The sequence below is a fragment of the Procambarus clarkii genome, chromosome 24 (assembly GCF_040958095.1).
Source record: "Procambarus clarkii isolate CNS0578487 chromosome 24, FALCON_Pclarkii_2.0, whole genome shotgun sequence".
Classification (NCBI taxonomy): Eukaryota; Metazoa; Arthropoda; class Malacostraca; order Decapoda; family Cambaridae; genus Procambarus; species Procambarus clarkii.
Window position 1 is genome coordinate 46,734,817 of NC_091173.1, and position 12,008 is coordinate 46,746,824.

The 12,008-nt window shown below is 41.0% G+C and overlaps 1 protein-coding gene across 1 annotated transcript; it reads left to right on the forward strand.

The window, feature by feature from the left end:
• Window positions 1-549: 549 nt before the first annotated feature.
• Window positions 550-1,215, forward strand: LOC138368106 (putative uncharacterized protein DDB_G0268364). Its single transcript, XM_069330408.1, has one exon. The coding sequence runs from the start codon at window positions 550-552 to the stop codon at window positions 1,213-1,215; it is 666 nt and encodes a 221-aa protein (XP_069186509.1).
• Window positions 1,216-12,008: the final 10,793 nt, after the last annotated feature.

Below are 12,008 nucleotides of genomic sequence, written 5' to 3' on the forward strand. Positions count from 1 at the left end.
AAACAGAGGAACCATACCCAGAGGTCAAGGGTCATAAGAAAATGAGGGCCTATATTGATAATTGATTCCCATAATTTAATGAACAAAATAGTGGTGCATGTTATTAATTGTTAATGCCTTTCTAGGTACTGTGTGGTTAACTAGTGATACCTAACCAAGCCTGTGTACCACTTTTCAGTTTCATTCTGAGCTGCTTGTGGAAGTTATCTCAACACTTCACGATTGAGGTAAGTGTACAGCTTGTGCCACGGGCCAAGTAAACCTTCAGTGTTGTTGTAATTGCTAGTTGTGTTAATTAAGCTGACAATGGAGGAACAAGTTGCTGTGTTGGTGGAGCATCCAAATTTTGGTGAAATTAAAAACTTGAAGAAGTCTGGGTTGTTGTACATGGCTGAAAAATTAAATACGACAGTTTCCAGGAGAATATTAAAGGCTCAGCTAGTAAGAGTCATTGTCACACATTTGGTAGAGGAGGAGAAACTTGACAAGGAGTAGTTAGAGGAATTAGAAGAAGAGTCAAGTGACCTGCTGGCAATTCTAAAGTTAGAGATGGAATCTAAGCTAAAGATGGCTGAGTCAGAAGCAGAGAAACAGAGGTTGGAGATGCAGAATCACCAAAAACAGCTGGAGTTGGAGACTCAGCAGCAGATGCCTGAGGCTCAGAACCAGCAAAGACAACTTGAGATTGAGGCTCAGAACCAGCAAAGACAACTTGAGATTGAGGCTCAGAACCAGCAAAGACAACTTGAGATTGAGGCTCAGAACCAGCAAAGACAACTTGAGATTGAGGCTCAGAACCAGCAAAGACAACTTGAGATTGAGGCTCAGAACCAGCAAAGACAACTTGAGATTGAGGCTCAGAACCAGCAAAGACAACTTGAGATTGAGGCTCAGAACCAGCAAAGACAACTTGAGATTGAGGCTCAGAACCAGCAAAGACAACTTGAGATTGAGGCTCAGAACCAGCAAAGACAACTTGAGATTGAGGCTCAGAACCAGCAAAGACAACTTGAGATTGAGGCTCAGAACCAGCAAAGACAACTTGAGATTGAGGCTCAGAACCAGCAAAGACAACTTGAAATTGAGGCTCAGAACCAGCAAAGACAACTTGAGATTGAGGCTCAGAACCAGCAAAGACAACTTGAGATTGAGGCTCAGAACCAGCAAAAACAACTTGAGACTGAAGCTCAAATCAACAAAAACAAGCAGAACTAGAAGCACAGAGCAAAAGAATTGAAGCTCAGTTGCAACTAGAAGATGTTAGGCAGCAGCAATAGGAAATTCAACAGATTATTGGAATAAATAATAATAGACTAGAGGAACAGAAAATTACAGCAAGGCATGGTGACACTAGTAATCATACAGATAGTACTGATAGCACTTTTAAGTTTAGGAAAAATGTAGATTTACCTCAATTCAATGAGGAGGGCCCAGAAATATTATTTTTGCATTTCCAGAAGTTAGCAGTCAGTATGAATTGGCCTGTGGATCAATGGGTTGCCATCATGCAGGGACAATTTAAGGGGAAAGCCCAGGAAATTTTTCCATCTCTTCCTGCTGCTAATTCTTTTGACTTTAAATTTTTCCAAGAGAGCATCTTAAATGCATACCAGCATATCCCAGAGGCCCATAGACAGAAAGTTAGAGGTATAAAAAGAGCACATGATCAGACCATTTCTGATTTTGCAAGAGTTCAAATGAATCATTTTGATAAATGGGTAAAAGCACTTTCCATGACAGATTTTGAGACTTTGTGAAACCACATAGTGACAGATGAGATTTTAGGTTATCTACCAGAGAAATTAGCCTTGTTTATAGCTGAACATAAACAGACCAATGACATTATGAAACTAGCCAAGCTAGCAGACGAACACGAACTACTCACTAAGGGGCCTTTTCGAGCACAATCAAATACTTATAATTCTAAGAGTAATTATCATGTTCCTAAATCTCTGTTTTCCAGGCCAGACCAGCTAACTCACCTACTTCCCTGAACTCTTCTCCTGTAAAGCCAAAGATTGAGAAACAGCAGACAGGGTTGTCACCCTCAAATAATGTAGTGTCTAAACCTGCAGTTGGTTCGGTTGTTTAGACCACTGGCAGATATTGCACGCATTGCAGAAGAGGTCATGTGGTTAATTCCTGTTATGCCTTGCACCCTGAATGCAAGGCATAACAGACCTATCCCACCCTCATAATCAGAGCGGTAGGTATGATTATGAGACGGGGATTGCAAGCAAATAATTCTAATGTTGTTCCAGTCATGCCCAATTGGATGACTAACTTTAAACCGTACCTATATTCGGGTACCTTACTTTGTACTAGTGGAAGCTGAAAGGCAGTGCAGTTATTGAGGGATACTGGTGCTTCCCAATCTCTAATCTCTCACCGTACTCTTGCCGATGTTAGCACAGAAGACACTGGCGAAGTAGTATTATTGCAAGGTATTAGAGGTCATGTCCAGCGTGTACCATTAGTTCAAATTCACCTGAAGTCATCTATTACACCAGGTTGGTGCACTGTAGCAGTTAGCGAGCAGTTGCCCATCCCTGGGGTTGATGTTATTGTGGGTAATGATTTTGACAAGTGTCAAGTTAGTGGGACAGAGTGTCCTATCATGTTTACTAATCCTTGTTCAGTGCTGGCTCAACCGGATGCGGATTATGGTGTCATCTATCCAGCCTGTGTTGCGACCAGATCCATGGGTAAGCAGGATGAGGTAAATCCTGTGACTTCCAAGGTGGATGTTGTCGAGGCCAGGACCCCTTCAGACAGGGAGGTGGAGGTGGACCTTGCGGGTACATTCTTAGCTCACGCGGATGTCGAGAGTGAGGCTGGTGCCAAAGCCCTGATTTATTCTGACCTAGAGGATGGTCTGGAAGAGGTGGCACAGGTACCAGTTCCTTGCTCGCTCGCTCCAGCTGTTGATCCCAGACCTTGAATGAGTTGCATAGTACTGATCTGATACTGATTGAGTGAGTTGCAGAGTATCAGAAGCAGCTGATACTATTAATACTTCGGATAAGAGTACTATTTCAATGATCGATATTTGATGTGACGATGGAGACCACCAGGAACTCCCTAATCAGATGATTATGAGTCTAGGACCTAGCTCGTCGTACCCAAGGAGTATACGGAGCAGGTATTGCAAGCTGCCCATGATGGCCTTATGGGAGGTCACCAAGGGATTTACTATATGTATCATAAAGTATGTAAGTTTTTCTATTGGCCAAAACTCAAAAAGGATGTGGTCAGATATTGTCACAATTGTGTTGCATGGCAAGCTGTTGGTAAACCTAACCAGACTGTGCCACGAGCACCCTTACACCCTATTGTAGTGCCAGAGGAGCCTTTTACATATGTGGTGTTGGATTTTGTCGGCCCCTTACCCTGAACTAAATCAGGAAATATGTGTATGTTTACTATCCTATGTATGACCAACAGGTTCCCTGAAGCATATGCCTTGCATAACATTAGGGCTTCTACCCTCATAAAGCACTTTGAACGGTTTTTTCATTATTTGGTATGCCCCATATCATTCAAACTGATAATGGGAGCAATTTTTGTTCCAAAACCTTTAAAACTTTTTATAGTTCATTTGGAATTCAACATAACTTATATAGTCCTTACTATCCTCAGAGTCAAGGGAGAATCGAGAAGTTCCATCAAACCTTAAAACACATGTTTAAAACAACTGGGGAAGATTCACCCAGACATTGGGATGACAATTTACCATTCGTACTATTTGCTGCCATGGACGGGTTGCACACTGCCCTAGGCTGCTCCCCATTTGATCTTGTGTTTAGACATCAGGTGAGAGGACCCTTAAAAATGTTGCAGGAGAAAATGTTGGAAGATGTAACAGCTAGACAGAGTGAACGATACCTAAAAGGATGTGAAGAGCAAGCTGTCTCGAACGAAGGAGTTGGTGTTAATCTGGGCCAGGTAACGAAGGAGCGGCATGTTAAGCGGTTCAAGGCCAAACTCAGAGTTTTTGATTCAGGAGATTTAGTACTGCTCCTGAAGCCTCGTATTGGACTTCTATGTCACACAAAATTGTAGGACCTTATAGAGTGGTAAAACGTCTCGGTGACCTTACCTATAAAGTCTGTAACCCCAAACATAACCGTCAGTCAATGGTTGTGCATGTGAATCGTTTGAAGGCTTATTGTGGGCTGTTACGGACCCGAATCCAGCGTCCGAGCACGGAACAGTGACGACCGCGCCATCTGTGGGTCAGCTCCCGAAACCCCCTCCAAATGGACAACGACACCTGGTGAGGACGAAGTGTACTGGCCACAAGGGCCAGTTTCTAGTCCTGTTTAGCACACAACACAGCCGTTGCTGACCTCTGGTGAGGTGGTGCTCAGACGACAACGCCATCTATGGAGTGGATAGGTGGGCGTTTGTGTCTGAGCCAGTAAGTGAGGTGCTTTAGTGTGTCCCTGTTATTGATGACGTGTCTGCTTACAGAGTCGACCTGGGACTGCTGTAAGGGAAGTTGAGGCAGTCTACCCAAGGCAGCCGTTCCCATACCAAGTGCTTTGCTGCAGCAGCTGTGAGACGCCTCCCGGAGGAACACTGTGGTGTTACCCTGCCAGTGAAGTGGCAGTTGAAGGATTGTCGTACCCGGGACCGACTGGTGGAGACGATTGACCACTGGGGTATTGTGGACAGGAGAGTGATCTGTGGTATCACACGAGGCTCCTGACTAGGGCGCTACCCTAGTATCGCTCGTGGAGTGGCCTGAACAGCGTTGCTGATCCGGAACCTGCCAGCAGTTTGCTGGACTTGTGGTTGACGGCCTCCACGGCGGTGCCCCCAGTGGAACTGTGTTTTGGCTGGCCTGTGTCCGGGGTAGACTCAGCTTGTCGAAGGATTCGTCGAGAGGCCACGAGAGCACCGAGAACTTGGCACCAAGAAGAACCAGGGTCTTCAGAAGAAGACTACAGTGTAAATAATTCCCCTGTGCAGTGTTAATACCCCTCCCCCTGTGTAACTTTTTATATATTATTTATTGGTGAAGGTATTAATTATAATCTTAAGTTTTTGCCTTTCTTTCCCTTCCCCTTTTAGTTTACTTGCGTTACTGATCACATCACTTGAAAGCCACTACTGGCTTGGGGCCGGATACCCTTCCTCTAACGACATCAGAGTAAGAACCCAGTTGCGACCCGAGAGGGCCGTAACATGGGCCCAGTATTGTGGCTTGTTGTGTAACTGAGGAGGTAAACCCTGAGGAGACAATTGTTGTAGGGGAAGATGGTAATCCTCTTTTATGTAATTCCAGTTCCGGGGAAGAATTGTTGTGTCATTTGCAGGATGAACAGAGAGCAGAGTACCAGGACCTTTTGAAGACGTTCTCCAACTTGATGAGGAGGTTCCCACTCAGACACCTCTCATTACTCATAATGTTCAACTGACAGGTAACTCCAATTCGGCTACACCCATATCGAGTGACCCCCGAGAAATGACGTATCATCAAGGAGGAAGTTGATTATCTTCTTCACCATAGTTTCATTCGACCCAGTCAGAGCACTTGGAGTTCACCGTGTTTAGTGGTACCAAAACTAGATGGAAAATGGCGGTTAGTAGTGGGCTTTAGGAAGTTAAACAAGGTAACATTAGTTGATGTATACCCACTACCTTTCCTAGAAGACTGCATTGACCAAATTGATCATGCTAAATATGTATCAAAACTAGACGTATCTAAAGGGGTGTCCCCAGATACTACTTACTAACTTTGCTAGGGAAGTGACAGCTTTTATCACCCCTGATGGAGTATTTGAATTTAATGTGATGCCATTTGGACTGAAAAATACCCCAACAACTTTTCAAAAGTTGATGAATTCTTTGCTAAAAGATGTGCCAGATTGTAGAGCATACTTAGATGATATTGTGATTTTTAGTAAGTGTTGGGAAGACTATATTTCTAGTTTGAAACACTTGTTTGCAGTGTTGCGACATGCTAATCTAACTGTAAATGTAAATAAATGTAGCTGGGCTAAGGAAACAATAATTTACTTGGGACATGAGGTCGAACAAGGTAAGATAGTCCCGTTGCAAGACAAGTTCCAGGCAATCGTGGATTACCCAGTACTAACGAGCAAGAAATCCGTGCAGAGGTTTATTGGGATATGTGCATATTATAGAACATATTGTAAGAATTTTTCAATTGTGGCTGCACCTATAACTAATATTCTTAAAGCAGGTAAAGTTCAAGTGGACACAGGAGTGTCAGAACTCTTTTCAGAAGTTGAAAAGAATACTCTCAACATCACTTGTATTAGCCAGTCCACAATTTCATAAACCATTTATAATGCATATAGACGCTTCGGATCTAGGAGCAGGTGCTGTTCTTTCCCAGGTAGGACCAGATGATTTAGAACACCCTGTATACTATTTTTCTTGTAAATTTGATAAGGCACAAACTAATTAGTCTGTGGTAGAGAAGGAAGCTCTTTGTTTGATTTTGGGGGTTAAGAAGTTTGGAACATACCTGTCAGGTAATCAAGTTGTCATATACACAGATCATAATCCCCTGACATTCATTAACTCCATGAAATGTAAGAACCAAAAAATTCTTAGGTGGTCTTTGATTTTACAAGAGTTCAACATAGTAATTAGACATATCCCTGAAAGGCAAAATGTAATTGCTGATGCTTTATCCAGGGGATTCCCCATTGCAGTGCTCTAATGTGAATTGTTCTATACATGAGGATGTCTTTACCTTTTGGTTTTTTATAAGTTTCATTTAATTGATCGTTTTATACATTGATTTTGTGTTGTTGGAGTACTCAATGCTATACTCTTATGTAGTCAAAAAATGAAATTAACCTTCAGTTAATTTCATTTTTCTTTAAGGACAGGGAGGGATGTTACAAATCCATATATTTGATTCTAATATTTTTCATGATAAATATGTATATCCAACATTTCTTTCCTCAGTTATTTAAATAAAACATTGTATCCAGTTGTGTTCCAGTATATATATTTTTTATTTAAATGTAGCATGCTGTACTGTGCCTGTATTTAATATTTTGTTAATGCTATTGCATATTCATTCCTGTGGGGGGAGACCGTGGCGTCTCATGGGGGGATGACCATATTTGGGATGTTCCATTAATGCGTGCAGTGTATCAAGCTAGCGTCACTGATTCACCCCTGTAATTATTCCTGTTTATTGATTGTACTTAACTTCTTGTGTACACCTTAGCAGTGGTATAGGCATATAAGTTTAGTTATAATTATGTTCTTAAGTATTACTCTCCGATAGCAGGGTATCTAGAGGTTTCATGTGGGTTTTAGTTGGTACCTTGTAGACACCATGCCGTGCATGCTCCAGCAACGCCAGTCGCGTGGGTGGAGCTGGCTGGCATGGACATGTTGTGAGATAAGTCTGTGGTACTTGTTTATTGTTTAGTAACAGCTGATTTCCTCGTTAGACCATTATGTGCATACCCAACTATCCATTTAAGTTTTAAAAATAGTGATCAGTGCTTATATAATGATGTTGTTATTGTATTCTGGTGCATTAATATTTATGGCTGCTTGTATTTCCAGTTATATGTTTGTATGTTCTCTGTTACCCTTAATTTAAGTATATTGCTTTGTTGAGTAAGCAGTTGACTTATTTACCCTAGATACTTTTAATAAGCAAAGCCGTATTATTGTAAAAAAAATTTACAACTGCAAACAGAGGAACCATACCCAGAGGTCAAGGGTCATAACACTGACAACGGTAGCAATATTTGGTCTGCAGAGTTCAAACGATTTTGTGAGAAGTACCATATAGAACATCGCGGGTCCAGCGCTTATACCGAGTACCCGAGCTGAGAGGTATGAGCTACGAGGAGAGACTACGGGAATTAAACCTCACTTCGTTGGAAGACAGAAGAGTTAAGGGGGGACATGATCACCACATTCAAGATCCTCAAGGGAATTGACAGGGTTGATAAAGACAGGCTGTTTAACACAAGGGGCACACGCACTAGGGGACACAGGTGGAAACTGAGTGCCCAAATGAGCCACAGAGATATTAGAAAGAACTTTTTTAGTGTCAGAGTGGTTGACAAATGGAATGCATTAGGAAGTGATGTGGTGGAGGCTGACTCCATACACAGTTTCAAGTGTAGATATGATAGAGCCCAATAGGCTCAGGAACCTGTACACCTGTTGATTGACAGTTGAGAGGCGGGACCAAAGAGCCAGAGCTCAACCCCCGCAAGCACAACTAGGTGAGTACTTATCATCCACAGAGTCAAGGTGTCTTGGAGAGATTTCACCAGACTATGAAGCAGATGTTACAAACTGTTGGTGAAGACTCTAGACGTAATGGGGATGAAGACTTACCTTTTATCTTGTTTGCAGCTCGAAATATTTTACAACATTCCTTAGGGTGTTCTCCTTTCCAATTAGTTCTCGTACACCAAGTCAGAGCCCCTATCCAATTGCTGAGTGAAAGGCTGTTGGGAAACGTCTCTCTCCCTGATGGAAGTTGTCTGTTGAGTGAGATCCAGTCGAAGTTGAAGAAGTACCAAAACGTGGCAAGTGAGCACCTGAAGAAGTCGCAGTTGAAGCTGAAACAACACCATAACAAGCAGGTCAGAGTAAAGCTGAGATGTTTTCAGCCAGGTGATCTTGTTCTTGTTTTAAAGTCCAGAGTGGAAGGTGCTTTAGTTCATCATTTTGAAGGTCCGTTTGAAGTTGTTTGCAGACGATCTGAGTTAACTTATAAAATTAAAAGTCTGTAGGACCCTTCCAAGGTTATGGTAGTAGTGTCATGTGTGGTACAGGACACAGTCACCCCTGAGAACCATATATATGATGACTTGTCTAATCATACCTTTTGAAATTCTAGTTTTGAGGAGATTATTGGACACTTGGATGAGGTTAAACAGGGAGACTTGAGAGTGTTACTACACCAGTATTCTAATCTGTTTGGAGAAGTTCCTACCCAGACCTCTGTTTTGAGCCATGATATTCAGCTCACAGACACCACCCCTATTCTTATGCATCCGTATAGAGTATCTCCAGAGAAGAGAGATATTATTAGGAGGGAAGTGGAGTTTCTCCTGGAAAATGGTCTAGTTACACCTAGCCAGAGTTCCTGGAGTTCACCATGTTTGTTAGTTCCTAAACCGGATGGGAGTTGGCGTTTGTGTACTGATTACAGGCGGTTAAACTGAAGTAGACACTTTCCCATTGCCATTGCTTGATGACTGTGTCGACCAGATTGGTCACTGTCAATCAATATCTAAACTCGATTTGTCCAAAGGTTATCATCAAGTGCCTTTGACAAGTCGAGCCAGTGAGTATTCAGCTTTTGTAACACCTGATGGTTGTTTTCAGTTTAACGTTATGCCTTTTGGTCTTAAGAATGCCCCAGCATCTTTCCAGAGATTAATGAATTTGTTGCTGCAGGATATTCCCAATTTCCGTCCTTATTTAGATGACACTGGTTTGTTTAGTGATTCTTGGCAAGACCATTTACAGGGTTTAAATTTGTTGTTTGGTAAGTTGCAAGAAGCCAATCTTACTGTTAACCTTAAGAAGTGTAACTTTACTAGAGGTACAATTGTTTATCTAAGGCACGAGGTTGGTCAAGGTCTCAATGTATCATGCCTTTATCTGATAAAATTAATGTCATTGTTAATTATCCTATCTTGACTAACAAAAAAACAAGTTCAACGATTTTTTGGGATGTGTGTCTATTACCGTAGGTACTGTAAGAACTTTTCTATGGTAGCTTCACCTCTGACTGATTTGTTGCAGCAGAGAACTAAATTTAAGTGGACTCCCCAGTGTCAAGAAGCCTTTGATGGTTTAAAAGGTATCTAATCTTCATCCCCAGTCCACGCTAGTCCTGATTTTACTAAGTCTTTTATCATGTATATCGATGCTTCTGATTTGGGTGCAGGTGCTGTCCTACTCCAGATTGGATGTGATAATGTTGAGCATCCTGTATACTATTTTTCGAGAAAGTTCCCTAGTACAGAGAGAAATTACTCTGTTGTTGAAAAGGAGGCTTATGCTCTTGTGTTGTCATGCAAGAAGTTTGAAGTATATTTACATGGACATAAGGTTGATGTATATACTGACCATAATTCTTTAATATTTATTGACGGAACGAAAATCCATAATCAAAAAATTTTGAGGTGGTCTTTGTATCTGCAGGAATTCAATCTCCATATTCATCATATTCCTGGAAAGTTAAATGTTCTGGCTGATGCATTGTCTAAACGTTTCCCTGAGAAAACCTATGTTGAAGACCCACCCTAAAATTTCCTAATTTACCATCATGAGATAATGATAATAATTACTAGTAAGTGCTGAGTTACATGTAATTGATTTAAAACTTGATGATGTTATATTCATATTATATATATATTATATAAATATTCTGTATACTGTAGTAGTTGATGCGGTATTTGTGCTTGCACCGTATATTTGTGCAGCTCATGTAGATTATTGTGAATATATATGTATTATTTATGATGTGTGTTTTTGCGGTCCATGTCTGTAAGAATGTGTACACTGTGTCTCACATTGTACTCATTTATTGCGATGGAGGGATGTTATGACCACGTATACACTAGTATGATCATACTGAGAGTGGTGTATGATGTGCTCAAACTATACAGTGATATCTTGGCTGATAGCCTCGTATCACGAATATTGTAAGTAGTATCTAATCTTTTGTGATAGTATATTACTATAACTTTATGTATTGTCAATGTATGGATACACAACTAAGTACATTCTATTTCAGTATCAAAGATGTATGCCATGTAATTGTGGATATATATTTAGAAGTATAGTTATAGCAGTAGCCTAATGTCATGAAGTCTGAAAAACATCCTTGTATGCTTATTGTATGTAATGCTACATAAGTGCTGTATAGGTAACATAATGTGGACCATGATAAAGAATATATACATTTAGGTCTCGGATGTATTACTCACATGTATACTGCGTAGTTTCCATTTTAGTGTTGTACCTTGCATTGTCCTCTTGTCATGACATTTAAAGAAATTATGGCACTGAGAAATGCTTTCCACCTAGACAAGCTTTTGATACACAGGTCTTATATATCTACTTCACTTTTATATTCATGTATACATATTATAAACAATTGGCCAACGTCATTGAATCCTCCCTAACCCCACTTCCTCTCCCCCGCCAACACCCCTCCCCCACCCCCCGTGATGTACCGACTTGCGCCAGCGTTACCATGTCTTATATATTTTTATATCCTGATAAATTCTCTAATGTATTGAATTCTTATTATGTAAGGTTGTGCCTTATACTCTTTACTTTGCCGTATATTAAATTAGAAGTTCATGAGTGAGTTATGTCTGTAAATGAGCAAGAGAGTTGAAAGTTAAGGATCAGTTGACCTAGGGAGTTTGGATAGTGTCCCCCCACGGACAAGCTGGCTCAAGGTGCCATTACTCCTTGACTTTCCCAGACCAGCTCATGTGTAGCGTTCTAGTCAGAGATTTGTGACGTTATTTGGGGGCACAAATCTAGTGCCTGTTAGATTTAGTATCATGCAACAGTATGTATAAACATGGATCATTTCTACTGTTGTTCAACATGTATACAAGTTGGTAGAGGTTTTATATGTCTTTCTGAGGTGAAATTCTGAGGAACTTAAGTAATGCCATGGTGCTCTGTGTGATATTGTTTCTTCATTCCTCATGTGTTACTGGTAGTGACACCACCACCCTGTTTTGGTATTTGCAGCATATAGGCGCTAGTGTTCCACTGCGCCAGGCAAAGTTCCTAGTGTCAGCTAGTGTTGATTGATGCAGTTTCCAGACCTGTATTTGATGTATCATTGCTAGCTGATGAGAAGCTGGATATAAAGTAATAGTGTGTGGTATCAGTAGAATGTATTATTTTTTAATGTTATGTGGATTGAGATATTAATGCCAGTAAACTTTAATGTTTGTTGCTAGCCTTTCACTCCCCTAGAACCTTGATAAATATAATTGACCAGGCTA